Source organism: Melopsittacus undulatus, chromosome 1 (genome assembly GCF_012275295.1).
Source record: "Melopsittacus undulatus isolate bMelUnd1 chromosome 1, bMelUnd1.mat.Z, whole genome shotgun sequence".
Taxonomy (NCBI): domain Eukaryota; kingdom Metazoa; phylum Chordata; class Aves; order Psittaciformes; family Psittaculidae; genus Melopsittacus; species Melopsittacus undulatus.
Window position 1 is genome coordinate 73671634 of NC_047527.1, and position 25331 is coordinate 73696964.

The following is a 25331-nucleotide window of genomic DNA, read 5'->3' on the forward strand; positions in this document are numbered from 1 at the left end:
ATTCTAATACAGAATAATTCTTATAAACAACACTCATTCCTTAAGGCAAGTACAGTTATCTAATTGAATTGGTGTCATGGGTTCAGCCATAGCAGTCATTTTTCTCCTTCTTGTAGCTGGTGCAGTGCTGTGTTTTGAGTTACGGGCTGGGAACAGTTGCTGATAGCAAGTATGTTTTGAGGGTGTTTTTGTTCAAGGTCTTTTCTGAGCACGTGCTCCAGCCAGGTGGAGGAGGGGAGGCCGGAAGGAAGGAAAGACAGGACACCTGACCCAGGCTAGCCAATGAGGTATTCCATACCATAGCACGTGATGCCCAGGATGCATACTGGGAGAGAGAGAAGAGGAGGGGTGGAGCTCTGGAGGAAAATGGAGGAAAGAGCACGCGGTGCTCGGCCAGGCAGGGTGGAGTGAGTTGTGGGTCGGTGGCTGGTGGGGTGTTGTATTCTTTTCGCTTGTTATTGGCTGTATCACTATTATTGTGTTATGCCTTAGCTATTAAACCGTTCTTATCTCAATCCGTGGGGGCTACATTTCTTGGGTCCTCCTTCCTAACTCTCCGGGAGTTGGGGGACTTGGTTTAAACCACGACAGTTTTTTGGCGCCCAACGTGGGGCCCGAGGGTTTGAGATAAGAACAGATCTGCGCGGATTTATGGTCTCTTGTCACAATGCTGATTTATTGGCTCTTAGAGGTTTTTCTCTGGATCTCGCAGTTTCGGGATTTTGCCGGGTACTTTGTGTATGGATTGGATGTGTTTGTGTTTGTCAATCATGGGGCTTGGGCTAAAGCTTTTGTTTCACTGTACTTTGTGTTGGAGGCTTGTAATACGGTGGGGCTCCGGCAGCAGGGGGGGATGGACATGGCCGTGGACTTGTACCAGGCCGTCCCACTGCTCTTCGCCGTCCTTGTCCTTGTCCTCGCTTTCGTCTGCGTGAGGCTGCGTGAAGCCAGGAAGGAGCGGCCCCGGGAGCTGCCGGCAGCTGAGGCTGCCAGGGAGAGCGGCACGGGGAGCCAAACGGCTGTGGCAGAGCAGCGGGAGCAGGCGGGGGGAGGAGTGGAGCAGGGCGGTAGCTGAGCAGCGGGACCAGGCAGCGGGGGAGGTGAGTCCCGCGGCCGTTCCCGACCCCCCGACGGCCGAGAGTGTCCTCCGGAAGTCGCCTGCTGACCCCCAGCAGGATGCAGGAGACTACGCAGCACTTCCCAGCAAGGCAGTGGAGGAACTGAGTCCCGTCACCGTTCCGAACCCCGCAGGGGCTGAGAATATTCCCCGGAAGTCATCCGCCGAGCCCCAGCAGGATACAGGAGACCACACAGCATTTCCCAGCAAGGCAAAGAAGGAAGATCCGAACTCAGGAGAAGAAAAGCTTGTGGTGGGAGAACTGGCAAGCAGGGCAGCTACATCAGCCCCGATCCCAAAAGTTAAGCAGAGTCAGGTTTGGGTCTTGTCTAAGGTTAAACAAGTACATAGGAGCACCATGAGACTGTCCCCAAGGCTGGACAGTCATGAGTGGCAGGGCATGTGGGACAATATGGCCAAGTATCTGATCCATTGGGCCCCTCCAGTGCTTTGGAAGCATTGGAAGTGGAAAGCTGCTGTATGGAGTCCCCAGCAGCAAGCTGTAGAACTGCTGAAGGGGCCGGTGAATGATTTTGAGCCTGGTGGGCCCAGATATTTCAGGCCATCAGTCCAGAGATGCAACATAGAGATGTCTCATGATCGAGGGGTGGACTTAAGAGTGATGGTGTATTGGAAATGTGGGATCTGGGCATGACATGAATGGTATGGAATAAGGGGTGGATAATGTCATGGGTTCAGCCGTAGCAGTCATTTTTCTCCTTCTTGTAGCTGGTGCAGTGCTGCGTTTTGAGTTACGGGCTGGGAACAGTTGCTGATAGCAAGTATGTTTTGAGGGTGTTTTTGTTCAAGGCTTTTTCTGAGCACATGCTCCAGCCAGGTGGAGGAGGGGAGGCTGGGAGGAAGGAGAGAAAGGACACCTGACCCAGGCTAGCCAAGGAGGTATTCCATACCATAGCACGTGATGCCCAGGATGCATACTGGGAGAGAGAGAAGAGGAGGGGTGGAGCTCTGGAGGAAAATGGAGGAAAGAGCACGCGGTGCTCGGCCAGGCAGGGTGGAGTGAGTTATGGGTCGGTGGCTGGTGGGGTGTTGTATTCTTTTCGCTTGTTATTGGCTGTATCACTATTATTGTGTTATGCCTTAGCTATTAAACCGTTCTTATCTCAATCTGTGGGGGCTACATTCCTTGGATTCTCCTTCCTAACTCTCCGGGAGTTGGGGGACTTGGTTTAAACCACGACAATTGGTAATAAGGATTGTACATACAGCTCGTACATCCTTCCTTGGGTGTAGAACAAATATATCCATGCATATACTTTGGAAAACATCATTTCCATTTCAAGGCTATGAAGAGATGGAAATGTCAAGTCCCTCTCGCCCACATGAATTGAGTTATTCCACTTGTGAAATGGACCATATTTCACATGATTTTTGTTGTTTTAAAACAGCTGCTCAGGGAATAATTATTTAATCTGCAGAAATTTTATAAAAATAATATTTTTAAATCTCTCCTCACTGGCTTTCTGTACTGGTTTTAAGCATAAACTGATTTTAAACATAAACAAACTAGTAAAGGCCAAGGTGACCCCAAATTTTCATTGATTTGCCAGATGAATGTTTGCAACACTCTCTGGTACAGTTTTTTTAAATTACTAGAAATTTCAGAAACCTAGAGGGTACTAAAGGCTCTATTGTATTTATAGTCAGTTATAACCAAAAGAACACTTTTAAAAAAGTAGATAAAATATTTAAAAAACTTATTTTCCTAGGTTTTACAGAGATGAGCTGCAGAAGGAAAACAACAGAACTAAGCGAATTTGAACTCTGTAACCAAAAGATTCAGTTATGTGTCTAAAACTAAACTGATCATCCTATTTGAAAAGTAACTTTTATTCTCTCTTATCACTACTGTTCTTAAAAATACCATGATGAACAACAGAAGTTGGGTCATAAAATGTAACACATTTACTAATGGTATCTCTTGATCTTAAAAAGTTATCTCAACTGTAAGTTAAAAAAGAATACAAATTTTCCACCAGTTTAAGTTCAATTCTGGAGGGTCCTGAGCTCTTTCACCTTGTTATTTATCATTAATAATCATTACCTCATAAAAATGCAATCCTCAATGAGATGCATAAGATCACATATCAGTTACCTACAGCAGCAATGTTCTTGTAACTCTGATGTCTCCCCCTCCTCTATACCCACACACCTCCAAATGGAAGAACCTCAGCAGGGCTGTGCGACTGCAAAGGGGTGTAAGGAAGATTCAGCTGGATTTCTGCTGACTCATGAATGTTTTGGGGCCCTTCTGCCATCTCTACTTGGAATCAGAGGGTGTAGTCACTGGGGTGCAATGCTGTAGGATACTGAAGACTGCAAGGGCTATACATAAGCAAGACAATCATCAATTTCTGTCTTAACATACACAGACTCCCTCCAAATATTAAAGATACCAGTACAAAAGGGCTATTCTTCCTTAACGGCTTAACATAAAAGCTGCATTAACTGCCTGCTACTGCGATGCAACACCTAGAAGTACAAGTTTTAGGCTCATTAATCTTATTATTCATACTAAAGTTTTATCTTGGCAATAAGAAAAATCATATAAAAAACCTACCCCTAATCAGGACAGACTTAATAGAGAATTTTCCATCTGGGATAAAATAAACAATGTCTTAATTTTTATTAACCCTTGAGAATTGAAGTAAAAGAAACAGCATATTATTTTAGAGGTCAATTTAACTGATTTGACAGTGTGAATCCTAAAGGATTTTCATCTTCTCTTGAAAACTTATTCGCCCTTGTCAAGTTGTCTGGGATTCTGATGGAGAGCTCACTTGCGAGGCTGGTGGATGTGCTGTTTGACATGCTGCGGGGGAGGAAGCTTTTCCACAGAAGGATGGGGTTTCTGATGAGCCACCTGAGCCGCTGCTGGAGGGAAGTCCTTATCACCCTGTTCAAAGAAGACATTGGGAAAAATTGAAATCTTAAAAGTGTATTTTCTAGTTAAAATGTGTGTACGTTTTTAGAAATGTGAAAAGCGGATGGAAGACAATGTTGCATGTTACTCTGTTTATTACCTAGAGAAGAAATCTCTATACATGTTTGGGAGCTATTAAGACTCAGAAAATTATAGGACAATTTTATTTTTCACAGGTTAATACACCAACTTGTAGCTGACAGCTTACTAAGGATAAATATAGTATTCTGTTAGGTAATTGATTATCTAAAGAAGAGCTGAGTTACAAAATTAAGAGAATATTTCCTTCCCATTTTGAATCTTTTGCATGCCCACTAAACTGGCAGCCTGTGTTTTTCATGTGTGACATTTTGTGAGTCAGTCATAAAAAATACCACTATTCTACAACTGTTAAAGCGCTATCAAAGTTACTAAACATTAAGGCAACAATCAGTTACAAGTAATTAGGCATGTAAATGCCTAAATAGGTATCCACCTTGGTGCAGATGGATGTCCAGGAAAAACACCACTGCCTGTCTACTACCCCTATGGGCTAGGGAAAATGGCATCAGCTCGTTCTTTACACTTAGGTGATCTGATGCAACCACAGCATGTTACAGTAAACCATACTGTACACCTCAGTGATGTACCGTTATCATTATAAAGGTGGCCATTATATAAAGCTACAATAAAAACCCTGTCACAACACACAAGGCATGAATTACTGATCATGAAATTAATGGCTAGTTAATGCTAATTATTTAGCTCATGTATTTCCAGGTCCTGGAAAAACAGGGAATAACATCTTGAATCCCATGTACCTCAAAGGCACAAGTGGCAGCTGAAACACGTATCTTTAAGCACATACCCTTACAGGCAGGAATGTTACTCCTCATCACAGATCAAGCTACAGCAGCAGACTTAACATGCAATTGCTTTCACAGGAAATGAATACAGTAATGACTAGCTTAGGTATGAAAAGAAGATCCAATAAACCTAAAGTGCTAAAATTCAGAATAGAACAATGGAAGTAATTTCAATAAATAATTTCAATTTCATACAAAAGCAAAAAGAATGCTCAAAGGGACTTGCAAGCAAACAAAACATAAAGCCTCTTCTGATAAAAGAGGAAGGAGAACGCAAAAGATTACTTTTGCCCTCATCGACAATTCTGGAAAGCCTACAGTAATTTTTCTCTCCTTTAAAGATATTTAATGATAATCTTACCCTAGCAATGACACCAGAGATGAACACCGTTGGCTTAGGTGGGCTAAAAAAGAAATAAGAGGGATTATTTGTATAAATTATTTAGAAGGTGAAAATGAAAAGTACATCACATATACAATGGGAAAAAAAGTGTTATTTTTGACAATTAATGAGTGTTTCAAATAGACAAATTTCCCTTTCAAATGACCATTGCCTTAATAGTTCTTAATGCAGCAAGAACAGACCTATTGGTTTTGGCTGCTATTCCTTCACATTAATTGTGACAGCAGTTAAAGGCTAGTCCAGCAACACTCGGCTCCTTACTTAAAGCTGAGAGTCTTTGCTTGTTTGCATTGGTTTCTTAATCCTCAAATTTTATCGATAAGCTGCCAGCAGTACTTTAGGCTCAGTGTGTTTGTATTGCAACACTGAAAACTGTACTTGGACTAAACTTACTGCTGGGATGGAGAATAAAATAAAATTCAAGTTTATATCTGTCGATCAAATGGATTAAGATTCTGAGTCTCAGAAAAAAACCAACACCCAGTATCACAAATTTTTCAAGTGGGTATTTATCTACTCTATTACACAGGAAAATCAAGTCTACAACAAAACAAATGCTAAAAACCCTAAAGTAAAGCCCACCCTGCTTTTTCATTTGTAGACCTTCATCCATGCCAGTAAGGACACTCCATTAGCAGATTCAATCAGTATCACTGGGCCACCAACCTACTGAGTTGACCAATACTACCTGAAGGCCAAGGAGAAGCCAAGTCTAGCAGTCCAGCCCTGGAGGTGGGCATTTTCGCAGTGTCTAAATTATAAATACTCAGCAAATGCAGTGGTCTCCTGGGCAAGAAAACCCATACATGTGCATGGAGTCTGCAGAAGGATCAAGACCAGGAGCTCCACAAAATCTCCGCAACAGAGGTAATACTGCTGCAAGAAAACCACGTAACCTGAGGCATTGCAAAGGGAAGGAGAATGCAGAGGTGAAGCTGTGCCTCCCTTTGAGCATGTCCATAACAGAGGACTCTAAGCAGGTGGCTCATTAACTTGCACCATCAGAAGGGTCCCTGCCCTGTGATGTTATAACTAATCAGGTTGGAACAACACAAAGCAAACACAAATCAAATGATTTATTAGAGGAATGATACTGATTATTATGATGCACTTTACAACTACGCAGCTTGTAAAGATTAATATGATGTTACATGATGTTAAGGTAACAAGCAGCACAGTATTAGAACTTGATATATGGTCTAATAAATATTACCTGAGTCCTGTTTAAGCCACAGTATTGCTACACAGTCTCTGAACACCCTAGTTACTTTAAAACACTTATCATCCCTTCTAGAGATTTTTAAAGTCAGAAAGACAGGATGAGAAAAAGCAAGAAAAGGATGTTCTGCTCTGAAATACCTCAATTAAAGAGCACCAGTAACATTTCCTGTTATAAGGAAGAATATTTTGATAACTATATTAGATATCTTAAATCCAATTTTCTGTTAGTATAAACTAATAACAAGCAAAGATCAATAACAAAACACTTTGATTTTATCCAAACTGCACTAAGCTAATTAGTATGTTACCATCTGCATGAGGTTTCCTGGATGCTGAGTAACAAACTCAGAGAAACAACTGACTGGGGAAACACAGATGTACTGCAGTGGCTCAAGGTACCATTCATAAACTAACACCATGACATTATAAAGGAAATGAACAGTAAATGGAAAAAAAAAGAAAAAATGTGTGGCAAGTTATTCTTCAGCTACTTTCTGCACGGAATCTGGCTTTAGTCACACTCACAGAAACAAGTTATTTCTTTGACACTGCATTAACAACAATATTGGATAGCGTGAAATTCAAATCAGATGGATTTTTTTCTTATATTCTTACCATGACCTTTCAGTGTTCACTATGCTCAGATGATGCATGAAATTCAAATCAACATTTCCCAGAGAGCCTGTATTTGCTGAACGTGCTATGGCTTGTCTGCCCATCACCACATTGTGTTATCTGCAGTGTGTTTCATACTTCTTGCTTTAAAAACAAGTTAAATGCTCCCTGGGTTTGGCCTAAAATGACAACTGTAAGGAATCTCTCACATAATGGTTGTTTAAAAACCAGCTTTCCCTGCTGCAAATTGCATACATCTTCTCAGAAACCCTGGTCTCCTGTTCAAAATGTCATATTCAAAGGATCCAAACCTTAAAGTACGAAGTTCCCCGGGTACACAACAGAGCTGGACACCGTTAAAATATCTGGTACATTTCTGTACTTCCTTTTACTTCGTAGTATGTTCTTTTGTTTAAGGAACTAGGCTGAAGATTCTATAAAGATCATTTTCAGATTCAGTTAAGCGAAAATCCAACCCGAGGAATATGTTCCAGGTAGTGCTGAAAAAGTAGCTAGCAAATCAGCAATATCAATTTCCCGATAAAAGCTACACGTTGAGATGTGAAACATTTATCTTGAACTCTTTCATGAAATTACATACTTAGCATTGTTTATATGCAATTGGCTCTATGACTGTCTTTAGTCACTGTCTTGGGAACAGGACGCTAACTAGGACTATCCCACAGGTGTGTAGTAGGCACCAAAACACCTCACTAGGGCTCAAGTGGAACATTTTAGGGAAGCACAGAGGCAATTCACAGACAGGTGAGTAATGGGAAACTAGAGTTGCAAAAGGTATCTACATCCAGATGCAGCTGGAACAGATTGGTCCTTGACTTTCACCCTTATTTGTCTTCTTGGTGGATTTTTGACTAGACTTTTCTTGCTTTATGCTGTATTTCCAAAATATAAGAACTAATGGTAATGTTGACTTGGCTTCTAGCTCAAGCTCCCCTACCCTCCATCCACAAAAATCTTTTACAAAAATCCCATCATTCATTTCTGGCTGACTTCAGCTCCCCCATTCAGCTGCAGGCACACGCTGTAATGAGACTTCACCTCTCAAGTGATTACGAAGGCAAAATGCTTCGCTCTTATGGAAGACACATCAGCCTATTAGGAAGCTCATTTTCATGCATTAATTATTCCCTAGCAAGGGGAAAAAAAAGATAGAAAGCTGGCCAGAAATGTGAATGATTGTGTCTTTATTTATGTTCTATGTAAAAAACCACTGTCCTTCCCCCCATTTTTACCAGATTACACTGTCCCAGTAAAGATCTTTAAAAATTTAATATTACCAATTATCTTTGATGATCTATAGAACCTGAATCAGACCACAGCATACAGAGTCACACATCTATACTAATGAGGAGGAATTCATTGGATCAGAGAAAGGCCTGGCTAATCAGTCACTGATTCACACTTTAATTTCATTCTTAACGAGAGAAATCTTTCTACAGATGAACTTCTTCGCAATAAATTTAACTTCTACTGCCAGCCTCTCAAACCACTGGCTTTTACAGACCCAGATTAGCTTCCAGGATCATAACTCTGTAATTGCACTCTGGCACATCTACTGGCATAGCAGTGTTGCAACATCACCCATTATCTTCCCCAGAAACCCACTGAAAATAGAAACAAAAATGGAGAATATGCACAGGCTAGCATCACTACGTTTGTAAAACACTTCAAGTGCTTAAAATTCTATTGGTGCTTTATGCAAAGCACAACCTACATTTCCAGTATTTTGTAAGCTGTTACGGTTGCTTTGAGGATATACTTAATCTGATGAAAATCGGTTTGACAGATGTTGTTTTGAAGATGCAGCATTCCTTTGTCTAGGCATCACTAAACAAGAAAGCCAAAAACGATATTGATTTTTGAGAAAAACTGGCTTTGTTTACGTATATGTAGTGCTTTACAGCAATTTAATGCACACATTTATTTAAAGTTAAATAATAGCCACAGCTGATATTGTGTAAGGAATACAATGGTGTGTTTGCCAAGACTGCTTAGTGAGTGTGTCAATACTTTCAGAGCAAATTCTTATTTTCTTATAACATATGGAGAAAAAGAACACATCTGTTTGTTAAGATCTGAGCGCTCAAAGAACCTACCCTAATTTTACATGTGCAGTGCTGCTAAGAAATGCACTTGTTTAACATCAGACTCTTTACTGGATTAATTTACCCTGATTGTATTAAAATGAAATAAAGATTTTTACTGTTTCATAATACTTCACTTAAATAAGATTTTTATCTGGCATTATAAGTAAATAACAAAGAAGATGGAAGACTTAAAAAGATCATTAACTAGATGAAATGAGGTATTAATAATCCCAAAACCTTATGCCTTCACCTCAGATGGATTAGTTGAACTGAAGTCTGACTGAAGTTAAACCCAGCAACACTGGAATTACTGTGAAATCTCCTACAGGCCACGGAACATACATAGGGCAGATGAGTATTTATTCAACTCAATTTAAAATAGAGAAACTAAATAAATTAGTTCTCTAAGTTAATTTTGTACTTCTTACTGTATCTATCTATGCAGTAAATGCACACATATAGGTGCAGAGGCTATGAATGTACACACAGATCGATTACACAGATTCACAGCTGTTATGAGTGGTCCCAAATGCAGGGAAGAGTGTGGCACATTCCCATGGCTGTTGTTTTCAGTCCAAGAACATCATAAGTAAAGAATTAGAACAGAAATAAAGATGGAAAAAAACCCAGCTGAGAGAGCATGGAGAAACTATTTGTATACAGTATACTAAACAGTGGAGAATATTGTTCCCATTTATCTTCTTCGTAATATAAGTAGAATGTGACATTTGAAGGAAGTAGAAGACGTAAATTTAAAACTAATAATAGCAGATACCTTTAAAATACTATTAAATGAAATGCAGAACCTTCTGAGTTAGGAGGCAACAAATAAATACAATAAAAATAAAGCAAAATCAAGATCAAGAGTTTCATGAGGTTCAAAACCAGAATTAGACACATGACACAAACCCATTCATATCAGTTCGGATAGAAATGAGCAAAAGTTATATGAATGCTGATGCTCCAGGGCTCAACTTAAACTGATCAGGACTACAAAGAAACCTCTTCTGTGCAGAGGTTAAACTTGGCATGCTATTACCCTTTCTGCCTTCATTTAAATATTGTAAGAGATTATTTTCCCAATATATCTGATTTACCCAAAATCCATCTATACACTGTAAATCAGGATACAAGCAGAGTCTCTAGATTCCCATTATGCCAACATTTCAAATATTTACAACAGGTTAACCTACTTTAATAAAGACAGAACTACAAAGATGCAAGCTTTTTGTTATGCTAGAAGATTTTTTTTTCATCAAAATAGGTAAAAAATGTTAAATGCATTAAAACTACACTAAACTAATCTTCTAAATGGGAATGGTTCATACTTGTCTTTTCATACTCATGGGAATCAATGACACATCTGTTTAAGTGGATCTGCAAACAGACATATAAATAGTATATAAATAGTCAGATGATGTGTTTTTCAAAGACCTAGGAACCACAAATCATGCCATTTTTAATTACCAAAGAATAATGGTGGAGTTTGTAATTTGGTATTTTCTTCAATTAATCAATCACCCAATGGCAGGTACTGCGACTCATAGCTGGACTACAGCTTTGGAAAGCAAAGGAGAAATTCCTGCAAGGATGCAAAGTGAAGAGGTACCTATGCAGAACCTGGAGCTGCACCCAGCTCCTTGAACCACTAGGCAAAGGCAGCACTCACCTTGCCCCTCCAGCACCCATTCCAACAGGAAATTGAAAAATGAGCAGAAACTTCTACCAAGCAGCTTGCCCTTTATTGCCTTGCTCATTTCCGGATAAATACATCATTCACTCTCATGGCAAGTTCCTTGGCATGCAAAATGAAAGACATACATTAAATTGTAGGATCTGCAGTTAGTCATTGGTCCCCTAATTAGAGCAGTTTGGCTTTTTTGTACCTTGTCTCCCATGAACAGAAAGTTCTCCAAATATTCTGAGCAGAATTCCATCTTCAATCAACAAGACTTCAGAGTTTAATCCTGCCCTTATCTTTCTGAAATTAATAGCATTTTGGCCAGTTGCTCAAATCATCTAACTTTATCTTCAAGGTTGCTTGGGAAATCATGCTTTCTGGTTATGAAACACAGAAGCTAACTAATCTGAGTTTAAGTTCAATGCCTCTTTAAAGATGGCCAGATACTTCTTTATATAGGTGCTTATTTGAATTTACATAGCTGCCTTTGATTTTGGTATTGTCTGTGAAAATAAATTCCAAGATGATTAAAAACACACTGAAATGATTAAAACCACATTTTTCAGCAACAGAGTAAAACTAACAAGCACACTGCTCATCAGCTTGCCTGAAATACTTTCTCATTGTTATAATACATTTCGGTTATTAATTCTCTGGACAGAAAAGTAATAATTAGTTTGACTGACTACCAGAGGGAAATATTCTAGCTGATTGCATGGGGACATGCTGTATCTGATAGTCTATAATAATTTATCCTGCTGAGGTCATTTATTTATCTGCCATAGCTTTCAAACCTTTAAGATCACCCACAGGATGGCACTGTTGAACCTCTGAGTATTGTGTACAGTAAGTAGGGAGCAACCTCAAAGAAATCCAGGTACTGCAACAAATACTAAATTAAGTAAAAAGGAATATGTCCCCTTGATACCATATCTTGATGATATGCGGTACATACAGACACACAGAAATTCATACACATACCTACAAACACTACTTTTGGGAAACAACTTTCTTGTCCCCATGTATTAGACTGTGGCTTGATATACCCCATGAGATAACTTCCACTCTGCTAATCTTTTCCTCTTCCTCAAGTTTGAAGGAAGAACTCAATGCCCTGTCAGGAAATTTTAATGACTATTTGTTTTGCTATTCACATACAAATGAACTGGGTGTCTTGATCATTTAACGAGGTGGTAAATCACTGGCCATTATTTTTAATAGCAACTGATTGACATTCACTGTTCTTACATTCTCTGTCATCCTATTGCAGCATATGGCCTGATTAATCACACCAGCCTCTCATTCATCTTTGATTTAGTGCATGTGTTAGCCATAAAAGAAAATTATTTAAGAAAGATATCCACCATCTCTTATGTATATTGTTGTACATTACATTGCTGTCAGAGAGTAAATTTCTCTTTCATGTCTTCTTCTGATCACAAAATGAAGATTTAAGTATTTCACCTTTTCTATAAACTCTGAAGATCTAGAAGTAGTCCATAATTCTCCAACTGATGGTTCATTTATTAGGCTTCAACCTTGTTATCACTTATTAGCTCTTAGTGAACATCAGTGACAACATTCTCACAGGCAGCAACTGCAGCATTAGCCCACTTAATATCTGTAGCCACTAAACTGTGGAAAAATGAGAGCTGTGAAAACTGACATAAAGCAAGCAGTACTTAGATGGTGACACAATTGAAAGGAAACTCTAAAATAAGGAATGGAGTAGGGTAGACTTTAAGCATTTGCAAAATGGCCGGCAAAGGCCTTGGTGCAAAGGGGAGAGAGGACAAAGTCTTCTGTGTATTAGTCAAGTGCTGAAGTGCATCCCCATGCATGTTCCCATGACAGTAACACACTTCCATACTGAGAATGTCATGACCATAAGCTTTTACTGCAGTGTTTCAGCTGCAGAGACACAAGTCAGCTGTGGCACTGCTGTAGCTCCTCCATCTCCCAGCAGATAAAAGATGGAGCAGAACTGGAAAAAGAACGTGACACTGTACTAGGAATAGAGGATGTCAGTGCAATGAAGCAATGACAGCACTCCTGTGGCTGTTCTTGGCCATTTCAATAGGCCATTCCTTGGAAAACTCTGAGCACAATAAAGGGCATTGCTGAAGGTCATGAAGACACTCTGGTACTACCAGATTCCATGCTAGAGACTGCATGAGCTGGCTGTGTTGGCCAGGAACTTTGTTTAGTTCAAACCCTGCCAAAGTTATTGACACACCTCTCTCTGTTTGCCAGTGGTAAGTGGCATTTCTAGAGATAAATCTCGTCATATGAATGAGACCAGTAAATTCTGGAATTTCTTAATTGCTCTTAATTCAGACATAGAAAACAAAGAAAACATTTTTTTTAATGTATGCAATCTTACATGTAAAGCTCATATAGGAGCAATAGAAGACAGAATTAAAGAACATTTTCAACTGAACAGCTTACATTTAATAGCCAGAAACCTCCTAGCACCTAATAAACTTAGCCCAGCTAGGATTTTAATGTGACAAAAGACAGAATCACAGAACGATTAAGGTTGGAAGGGATCACTGGGGGTCATCTAGTCCAACCTCCCTGCTCAGGCAGGGTCACCTAGAGCACATTGCTCAGGATTGCATCCAGACATCTCTTGAGTATCTCCAGAGAAGGAGACTCCACAGCCTCTTTGAGCAACCTATTCCAATGCTCAGTCACCCTCTTAAGGAACAAAGTTATTGAAAAGGGATTCAGGGCGCATGTCTGTTTAAATGAACTTAGAGAAATTTAGCTTTTCCACTGAGAAACTGACCTCGACTGACCTGAGAGGAAGAAACCACTTCACTCTTCTACTACCATGACAATGCCTGCTACTGAGCTGTGTGTTAGAAAAGCAGCATCTTAATTTTCCATCTAGGAACACTCAGTCACTTGAATACAATCAGAACATGCTGTTTCTTCCTTTCATCTCTTTAACCCTTATCTTAAGGGTTTAATCTAGAAGGTCAACATCAGATACAATCTACAAAATCTACAAACTACAATCTGCAAAACTTCTACTGTCAGTGGGACTGGAACCTGGTACCAAGAAAATAAACAGAAAATGACCTTGAAAAAATCAAAAGCAATGGAATTCAAAGCATTACAATCTGAAGGATTTTAAGACTTGGATAGTAAGCTTTCACTCAGTGTGAAATAAATGTCTAGTTTTAAGTGATAATGAAAGCCATGACAATGCAAATGAGTAACAGATCAATGTGCTGTTAAATCTGAGTATAGTTCTATAGTAGTACCAATTCATTGCAGTGGGATGTAGAAATCTTCAAGCAACTGCAAACTCCTGAATATCAATATCACTAGTGATTTTTCCTTTAACAAAAACGACTGCTAATTTTCTAGTTCAGTTTGTTAGATCTGTCACATCCTGCTATTCTATTTGTTTGAATGATTTTTAATTGCTTTAATAATAGCTAAAGCAGTTCATTTCCTTAAAAAAGTACTATAGCTCCTGCAAGATGGCAACTACCCACTTGAAAACATTACCTTCTACCACACAGGATGGGGTTAGATTACATTTTTTTCCTGTGTGTGATATACATGTTGCTCTGCTTCCTCACTTTGCTTCTACAGAACAAATAGATCAGTCCCTCTGAGGAACAAAAATAAAACAAGCATGCACAGTCTGAGCCGAGTTTACATTTATTAACAGCAGCAATGCTGTTGGTACTTTATACTGGTAGTTTGTACTAGTATTTTATACTGGTAATTTCTGTACAGAGCACAACAGAAAAGAAAAAAAGACACTAAAAATGACTCATTTTACTTTATCCACTACCTGGTGGGACAGTGCTGGCTATGACGCTGTCTAAAATTATATTTCTGTTGTTCTAGCTGAATGGTGTCCTTAGCAAGAACATAGCTCTTCTAAAACAACTGCCTAGCAGTAATACCTCTGGCCACTGTCTAGACAAGTGACAACATAATAATGGGAGTTGACTTAAGAAATCATTAGCCTACTCACCTTCGAAATCAGGGACAATGGGCATAAGTAAAATGTACTACTTATTTCAAAGATAATGTGGACCTATTTAAGTATCAATTTAGGTTAGGTTACAAAAAAAAAATCTAAATATTCCTTAATTCCTCTGTATGCTTCAAAAAGCTATTTCAGACATTCTGTGTGTACTTCGACATACAAACATTTTAATTAATAGCTCTCTATTTGCTAATGAACCAGGATATACCTTTTGTAGAAGTCTATTAACATGCAAATGCAGAGATCTCTCCTGATTCAGAAGGTCATTTTTACTCTGTGTAGTTCAAAAGAGTCAAGTAGTCCCAGTACATCAGTGTGAAAACTAATGAAAACGGGAATTTGGAATCTGTAGCAATCTAATTCTGCTGCAGGATGAAGTGCAAGATGATGCACTCCCTGATCCAGCTGAACTCCTCTGAATTCACATTATCTTAGAAGCAGCTGAAAACCTCTGCAACAAGAAGTCTTAAAACTACTTTAGAGGAGTTGTACCATTTTGGATAGTAACTTCCTTCAAATACATGTACCGCTTGTACTTGCATTCACTTGTAATTGTCCTTTGACATTATTTCCAAGATCACATTTTATAAATCGATACGAATCATAGACTGGTTTGGTTGGAAGGAACCCTAAAGACCATCTAGTTCCAACTACCCTGACATGGGCAGGGACACCTTCCTCTAGACTAGGCTTGGAGCCTCATCCAACCTGGCCTTGAACACTTCCAGGGATGGAGCATCCACAATTTCTATAGGCATCCTGTTCCTGTGCCTCACCTCCCTCATAGTAAAGAAATTCTTCCTAATATCTAATCTAAATCTTCTCTCTTTCATCTTAAAGTCATTGCCCCTTGTCATATTCCCACATGCCCTTGTAAGAAGTCCTTCTTCATCTTCCTTGAACGCCCTCTTTAGGTAGTGGAAGGCTGCTCTAAGGTCTCTCCAGAGCCTTCTCTTCTCCAGGTTGAACAATCCCAACTCTCAGCCTGTTTTCACAGAAGAGGTGCTGCAGCCCCCTGAACCTGTTCGTGGCTCTCTGGACTTGCTCCAAGCAGGTCCACATCCTTCTTATGTTGGGGTTCCCAGAGCTGAAAGTGGTATGTGTAAAGTTTTGATCAAGAAACAATTTTACACACCCCTTTCGTGTCAAATACCTACCCATTCTTTCTATCACCATGAAAAAAGCAGTAAGAGCAGGTGCAAAGAGAATGACCTTAATTTACCAAAAGGCCAAACCATTTTATAATTTTCATCCTCTAAATTTAAGGCAAACCATTGTATTAACCAGTGTAGCATTCCTATTACTAACCTGCACTTTAAAGAGAGAATTCAGGCCTCTTGAGTATACTTGCTCTGAACACTTGCTGCTATGACATTAAAATTGACAAAACAGTATTGGACTCCTGTCATTTTTATTTAAAATCCTAATACAGAAGTTGTCCGTGGACACATACCCTAGGCACCCTGATGACAGCAACGCTATTGCTGCAACATAATGGCCAGCTGCAAACTGAAATTTCATTTAATTTTTGTCTATCAGAGGGATCTACTCTCGCTACTTCCAGCTGCAAAGAAAGAAATTTACACAGATCTCACAGCAGCGATCCTCATTCATAACTGTAACAGATCAAGAGAAGAAAAAAGAAGTATATGTCAGCCTTAAGCAAGAAAAGCAAGCTTTGTTCCAAAGCTCTGCTGTGAAGAACAGTAACATTTCCTGATGCAACAGGGAGAGAATAATAGCATAATCCACAGTTCAGAAAACACACAGTGCAATCACACTACTTGATTTGTGAATGGAATTAAGGACAAAAAGGCCCATTCTTTCCAAGGACAAGATAGTTCAAGTATGCTGTGAGTACTGGGCAGAAGTACAGTAGGATACTAAACTATTGAGGGAAAGGCAAGGAAGAGATGGGGAAACAGAAGGAAAAAATAAAACAGGAAGGAAAAAATAAAACAGGAAGGAAAAAAAGGGGATCCTCTTTTTAAACAGTACTGCTGAATAAGTATCAGGACAAATTTCATAAAACACAGTGGAAACTTCTGTGACAGGCCTAGATGACAGGGCAGACAGATCCAGGAAGACACTTCATGTTTCAAGAGCCAGGTATCTTGTTTTGTTGACACTAGTATTACTAAGGAAACCACATGGAAAGATAGTGCAAAAATGCCATTGATTTGCCCATGAAATCTTTGATGAGATACCACAGGGCATTAGTAATGGGCATGTTGCATGGGCTTGTCACCTCCTTCAAAGAGCTCAGCTATGACCCTGTCAAGCATACAAAGGGAGACAATACACAAATATTCTCTCTCCTCCTCCTTTCCCATATGGATGGACTAACTATAGTCATGTCTGCAATTCCCTTGACACATTTTATTGATTTCACACAGAGAAATGATCAAGTAGCCTATGCAGAGACAAGGAGCATGCTCTCTTGAAAGAGAGCACCAAAGACAAATTTGCAACTCCTATGAAAAGCACTGATAAGCTACCAGTAGTAATGAGCCAACAAGCGTCTACATATGAGTTCTGGTACCTCTGCTATTTCCAGAACCCTAGTTTCCATAAAGACCACTAGAGATCCTCAGTTTTTATGAATCGAAAGGTTATGACTTGAGCGCTTGAAACTGGAAGACCACAGCCATCCACAGCAGAACAGAAACACATGGGAAATTGCCTACACTCCGTGTCTGCTCCATGCTGGCATGGCACAACCATGTTGAAAAATTACATACAGAAATGACATACCTAGGATTGTGTCAAAGGGGGAGCTATGATCCTCCATGGAAGTAACAGGAGTCATATTGATTTTAGCCTGCATTCACTTTGCAGAGCTTCAAGTAACAGCCAGGTGTTAACACGGAATAGAAACACTATGTAAAACATAAGCTGAGCCAATTTACTATTAAGAAAGTCCACTCTGAAGTAATTCCCATCTGCCTTTCTCTAGGTCTCACAGAATGACAAGCAGTCTCTCATAACTTTCTCACCAACCATCAGAAAGTCTCATTTTTGATTTCACTAAGCATCATCTCAGTTTAGCTCTTGGCATATGAAGCAATTTGATCAGCTGTTCCTGTTTCTTTTAGGTATGGTAATCTTGAGGAAGAAATTAATTAAAAACGTAAACTAGGCTGACAGGTGTGACTATTCAGTGGTTGTTTTTTAATGGAATTGCATATTTAGAACTTCAGGAAGGCTTGTAATTATTTCATGTAGGTCAGGTTTTGGATCAGATTGAAATATTAACACAGCAATGTGAAGGTGTAATTTGGTGGTGTTTATGTCCTTGGAAAAAAACTAAGGAAAACTTATTCAGTATCTCACCTATTGTGCACACAATGTGTCAGTTTCAAAAGCAGTCTGCAAACTTAAAATCTGGGTATTTTCATTAATATACCCTGCCACAACTGCCAAAGGGGTTAGGCATTCACAGTTCCACTTGATTTAAACAAGGACACCATACCTCTAAAAACTGAGTGAAGGGTATCAAGTAGGGTACTTGCCCTTGAGAAACTACTTCTAAATTTTCAGTAGAATGTGTAACCCAGCCTGCACAAACTGTCAAAGCAGCATGACAAAAGGGAAACATCTGATACAATCCTTGGGGAAAATGCAAAATGAATCTGAGCATGAATACAGAGATTAAATGGGACAGAGCAAATGAGCTGGCTGTCATCCTCACACACAATCTTGGAATTTAGTCTATAGACTCGAGTTTTCGATAGCTAACTGATATTTGCTATAAACATGTTGGTTGTGATAAGGAAATGCAACATTGTGCAAAATGTGGATTTGACAGCCTGAAAGGTCATAGTCCTTTTAAGTACGGAACAGGGAATGCAAGTGGAGGCCAACTCAAATACCACTGCTAATGTGACCTTGCCCCTGTACCTGCGCTTCATTATCTTCCTTAATGGTTTATGTGACTGCAGTTTAGGCTTTATCAGCAGTGCCCACAAGCAGGCGCCAGACCACTGAGAACACTCCCATCACTACAGCGAAGCACTGGTTCAGAGCTCAGGGGAGCCTCTGGAGGTTCAAATGCCCATGGCAATTGTTTCACTCCAAAGATCACTAGCTTTTTCTTCCTTTGTGGAGCACGTCACTGCATATATGTATTTTCTGCACACAAAAAGTACTCAATCTGACACGGCCAGTCTGTTGATCAGAACTCAGATCAGGCAGGCTGGGCCTGCAAAGTTGTACAGATAAGAAAAAAGTGGTTCCTTGCTGTCCCATGAACCCAATTTGTAACAGCTGGGGATGCCTGCATAAGGCAACATCCTGAAAAGGCTAGACTGGATCATCCAGTCTTTAGTATGTGGTGCTTGAGTGACTCCTCTTGGACAGTGGCACAAAAGATGTGCTTCCTCCAAGACCACTCTTACAAAAGGTCCATCACTAACTTCAAATTGTTTTAAAACTGCTGTCTTGGATTATATCACTCCTCTAAGTCTCTTAAGTAATGCTCTGGGTATTGGAAACGCTCATTCCTAACCTATTCGCTGGACATACTATTTACAGAGTTCATAAAACAAAACTGTCTTCAAAGATTCTGCTTATTTTTGAGACCTAGCAGAACCAAATCTAAAAGACAAACAATGTTGACAGAACTAATAAATTACAGAACTGTAATTACAGAGCAGTCTACAACAGAGCCACAGAATAGCTGAGGCTGGCAGGGGCCTCTGGTGATCATTTGGCCCCAGCCAGTTTTCAATTGACTTTGCTGTCTGCTTATCCAGCCCATATTTCATCACCTCCTCTCTACAAAGATCTCATGTCAGATAGCACTGAAAGACTTGCTGAAGTCTAGGTAGACAATATCACAAGCTCTCTCTTCATTTACCAAGCTGGTGGTTTCATTACAGAAGTTTATCAAGTTTGTCAAGCATGCCTTCCCTTTGGTGAATTCATGCTGACTACTCCTATTGCCTTCTTGTCCTTCTAGTGCCTCAAAATGTTTTCCAGGATTAGCTGCTTTCTCACCTTCCCAGGGGCTGAAGTAAAGCTGACCAACCTGTAGCTTCCTGGTTCCTCCTGACTGCTTTTCTTGAGGTGCTTATAAACACTGGGAATTTCCTGATTTCCTTTGTTGAAAGAATTACAATTCTTATGCTAAGAGCTTCAAGAAAACAAAAAAGCTACTGTAAAGGTGGAACTGAAAGATTCATAATTTTGACATTTTCTCCTTCAAAATGTTTTATTTTCATTTAGCTTTTAACTTACCTGAATCTTGAAAGTATCAAATATATTTCTATATAGAGCAATCAAACCTTAACTGAAGACATACACATCACATTATGCAATGATTACTATGCAATAAATACCAAAGATAACAACATAACTATTAACTCACAAAGTGATCATGATAGCCACATTCACTTCTTTATGGTTTAGAATTAACTATGTACATGTACATTCCTGTAGAAAAAGCAGAATAGTGAATTTCAGCAGTATTACATTTGTCCTGCTTAAGAAGATTTTGACACAAACAAGGTCTTAAAATTTGTTATAGTTTTTGCATGGTGCTATTTGCACAAGATTTTATTTCTTCCTTCCTTGCATTTATAAACTCAACTTCTGTGTAAAACAATTCAACCATTCTAATTTTCTCGTCTAACAGATCAGACTTCTGGGGTATGTAAAAAGATTCAGGAATTATATGAAGACATATTTGAAGTAAGCGGTATATGTAACACTAACAGTACTGTATCTCTGATATAAGGTGTAGATAAACCTTGAGCTCCTGAAACTACCTGGGGAAGATTCAGGTCAGATTCCTGGAAGGTTAACAAATCAGAAAGCATGGGCCTCTATAGTCAACGCTGTTAATCCTCACAGAAACCATGTGGATTAAGAGACATTAAAAACTTAACAGAAAACTGGTGAACTTCTGATGCAGCAGCATCTTAGTCAAATCTCATGAAAATTAACTTGTAAACTGGTTCTTTGGTTTTTTCTTCATTAGCATTTTTACCCTAATATAAACGGGACAAAGTTGCCCAAAGTTTGGCTGGTTGCTGTTTAATCCCGTTCCATGGGAGACCAGAGTCATGACAGATGAAGCAAAGTCTCTGCCAGAGTTACCACAGTAAATTACAAATATAGACTTTAAGAATCCATTTCTGAGAGCAAAGAATAGTGAACCACTGCTATACTGACACCACAAAAATATTATAAAATTGCAATACGTACACATAGGCAAACAAGATACCTAAAGATCAGCAGACTGATTAGCTAAGGGATGTTTTCTGTGATCAACTGGTTCTTGGAATTCATCAGCTAAGAGAAGATGAATGCAAATAAGATAAAGACCTTGAAGATGTGTACAACAGAAGTCATGGGGTGGGACTCACATGACATTACATACTTGACCACCTCTAGCTATACAGAAATCAGGGCACATTACCTCTTGACTTTTTAAAAGTTCATCCTGATACTTTTGAAATATTCATGCATGATTGACAGCAGAACCAAGACAGTTGCGACCAAGTCTTGACTTCCTCCACAGCAACGAGGCTGCCTACCCTCCGCGGGTAGAAGAAATCTCTATCACAGAAAGTTCTGATCCCCTGGAAAACAGTGAGGTAGCCCAGCTGTTTGAATACCTGCCTTCAAGAGAAGGTCTGCCACACTGAGAGTGGAAGCACCTTTAAGAAGCAATAGCACTGCCACATCTTATAGGAGAGTCTCAATTGCCACCTCTTTGTCAAAAATGTTCCCTCTGGCATTGAGTGTGGCAAAAGAATATGAGGTTTTGAGGTAACAGCATTGTCTTCATGATGGCCTGAGGACACAGGCAAGGCAAGATGTGTAGGCATCTCCATGTACAAAATGGAAGTCTGAATATTTCAAATATATAAAAGTCCACAAGATCAAAAGCTCATCTAAATTTCCAGATATATTAGGAGGTCTAATGAGATACATCATCTGTGCTTGTAGAGAAAGCATTTATGTTTGCATGAATCTGCTACTCACATATGAGGCAGAACAAGTACAGTTCAACCTGCACAAGATCCCCAAAGCTTCGTGGGCTAAATGAACTGTCCTGTGATTTCATCAAACAGCAGTATCCCCAAAACCAACACATTTTATGACACAGCTCTACTTTATCATCACTGCTTCTATGCATTGTTCCTACTACACACTGTCACGCATGGAAGACCCAGGTGATCTGAGTGCAGAACATAGGAGCTTCACAGAACAGGCAGAAAAAAAAGATAAAAAAAGGCAAAAGACTGGGATCTGTGAAAGACAGGCTTTCTTTGCTGCAGCAGCACATTGTTCATCCATATTGAGCATGCTGTCCATCAGGACCTCTAGGTCCCTTTCCACAGAGCTGCTCCCCAGCTAGGTTGGTCCCAGCCTGTGCTGCACTCTTGTATTGTTTTTACCCATGTAAGGTTATATAGAAGATCCCCTTGCTGTAACAGTTGGAAAGGGTTTAGCAAATAAGCTAAGAAATGTTCAAGAGAGAAAATATCTAGGGCAAAGGAAGTGCAGAGAATGTGCCAAAGCCATACTTAGAAAATCACATAACCAAACTTCTACAATTATACTTTTTATATATGGTGTGCAACTTGAGATCCTCAGTTTTAAGTAAGAAAGAATGCCAACACAAATAAAGGAAACAGGAGAAATGGCTGGAAGATACAAAAAGCTACATGCAAGCTAAGTATTCTAACATGTCTGGGTCTTAGGGTCAAGCTGGCCAGACAATTAATTGTACTTTCTGCACTTTAAACTCAGCTTCTTCATACCTTAAGAATGTTTTATAAATAAACTGATGCTAGGAGAACCACTTACAAGCACCATATAAAAGCCCATGAGGAAATTATTCAGAGGCTGCTGTGAAAAAAGTTTTTTAAAGTGCAATAAATAGGAGCTAGAGCCACTGGAGATACAGTGGGGATTATAAAAGGTTGAGCAACTAGCTGTTTAATGGCATAAACTCTGTGAAATAAAGCAGGTTCTGAAAAAAAGCTTGGGAGAGCTAATCCTGCAGCTAAAGTTTGTCAGTGAATATATAGATGGAGCAGATTTAACCCGATTTCTTTAGGTTTTGGGGAGTCTTTTGTGTGTTACTTGTTTTTGTTTGAAGTCTTACTGCTACTTCAAGACAACTTTTGGCACATACAAAGCTTCTGATTGGTATAATTTAACCGTGATGGTCTAACAATTAAAAGAAGTTAAGTCTGAGACAATTCTTATTAAATTCACAAAGGTGTCTGAAAGAAGGGACAGGTTTTCTGCAACTCCTGTTTTTAGAAGAAACCAGGAAACCAAAGCTCAATGAAGGTTAAGTAGATTTTTCAAAGTTTTTAAAGCTTAGTTTAACCCAGTGATATTATTCAGGCTATCTGAAATCCTTCTTGCAGCAGAATAAACAAGATAGCTTTTTTTTTTTTCTGAATAGCAATAATGCAAGGTTGCACATAATTACATGCTAAGCCTGGATGGGATGAAATCTGCAACTTTGCTTTTAAAAAGCAAGGTAGGAAAACAAGCTTAATCATACAGCATCACACTGACCATTACACTGATGAAGACTTGTAGATTGTTATATTCACTGGAAAAATTAGTTAATAAGACAGAAAGCGAAGTGATAGTGGCAATGAGCTGTCGTTCTCAGCTCAGCATGAGGTAAGGACATTCTGCTAGTATCTTTTATCTAGCTCCTGGCCATAAAATAGCAGCAGCATTAGAAACAAATACACTTTTCTGCACTCCCTTCTGTTACTCAAGTTTAATTCCTTCTGCCGTTCCTGTTCACACCTTGATTTGGATCTCCTCATTCCTCTTCCCTTTTCTACCTAGCTCCTTATTAACTTCAGCAGGACTCTCACTCAGTTTTCTGCCCTATTTAGGGCAGTTCAGGTCTCTCTCTTACACACTTACACAACTCCACCTTCCAATTATCTTTTCAGACAATTACAGTCTTTGCTTTCAAAAGCCTCCTCCTACTCCCTGAACCTTCCTTCTTTGTCCTAGAAAGATATTCATCCCCTCAGGATCTTTAGTTCTTCCCCTTATTATCTAGCTGTAATAAATTACTCCTTGGAGACATTAGTCCCTGGATATTTCTACATTCAGGATCTTATGCCAATTTTTGTCACAGGATAGAAACAGAACTTCAGGAAGTGGTACATTTTCCTGCTGCTGCTGACCAGTACCACTACAGAGCTGACAGCAGGTTGCAAAGAGAGAGAGAAAAAAGCTATTCTTCAGGAAAGAAGCAAATGCCAACGTACGTTTAAGTGTCAGCTTAACTCAGAAGTTTTGCTAAAGATCTTCCTCGTACTGTTGTGCAATTTTGGCTGCTGTCACGAGGAAAGAGCTGATAAACGTTATGTCACTTCTTCAGAAAATCTAAACAACTGCTGGAACAAAGCGAGGATAAGAAACTGATGGCAGCAGTAAAGACAGCTGCTTGCAATGACAGCACTTAATCCAGATCGGTGCCTGAAGTCTTACCTTCCTCAGAAACCATTGTCTTTTCCATTTTAAAGCCAGTCTCACAACAGTGTTTGGCAAGCTGCTTTAAATTTTGTAGAGAACTGACTGTATTCTGTGACTGACTAAAAGGTAACGTCTAATTACACTAGTTTGAAGTGATAACAATAAAACTGATGATTCATACAATTGGTTCCAAGTTTATCTAAGCCAGTTGCCAAGCAGTTCTTTTCAGTCTTCGCTTTGATCAGAGAAAGTGACCTTGCTGTCCTTTTAATACCAACTGTAAAATAAGCTTGCAATTAGTTCTTTAAAGTTCAAGTGATGCTAATGAAATCTCTTATGACCAAAAATGCAAATTAATGCTCTAGTTCTACATCTTGATAGTTTAGGGAATTTGAATTGTTCTCTGTCCCAGATACAGTAGAGAAGAAAATGTTAACAGGACCAAAGACACTGGGATAAACATACTAGCATGTCACCAAAACTAGCAACATTTTTATGCCTATGTTAATTAGCAAACGTTATGAAACAAGTTTTTATAAGCATCTGAAGAAAAGAGCATGAAAACTTGCATTATTTCTACATAAGCAAAATTTATAGGCAGCTGTCCCTAAAAACATGCATGTTTCAGCTCTTCCTTTCTCATTAAGTCAAACAACAATGAGGTAATAGAGCTAAAAACGATTTTGGTACCAATGTTATTTATTGTGTTTCCCAGCACATCAAACTGTCAGACTAACAATTAGTTTCCTTTCGAATTAAACTTGACAAGCAGTCCCTTGGTGAAAAAACATGTGTTGACTTAACTAAAGCACATACCTCTTCTCTTTCAAAATACCTCCTCCATCAAGCATACAGCTTTGGAGATACTCTCTTCCTGCTAGATGGTACTGCTCTTCCTGTCATTTCACAAA

At 39.3% G+C, this 25331-nt stretch overlaps 1 protein-coding gene across 1 annotated transcript in view; it reads right to left on the reverse strand.

The window, feature by feature from the left end:
• Positions 1 to 2750: 2750 nt before the first annotated feature.
• Positions 2751 to 25331, reverse strand: part of DAP (death associated protein) — a 47088-nt gene continuing 24507 nt past the window's right edge. Inside the window, exons 3-4 of the mRNA XM_005153362.3 lie at positions 5268 to 5310; positions 2751 to 4034 (exon numbers count right to left, since the gene is read on the reverse strand). Coding sequence (XP_005153419.1) covers positions 3915 to 4034; positions 5268 to 5310 — 163 coding nt within the window. The 3' untranslated portion in view covers positions 2751 to 3914. The remainder of the gene's footprint in view (positions 4035 to 5267; positions 5311 to 25331) is intronic.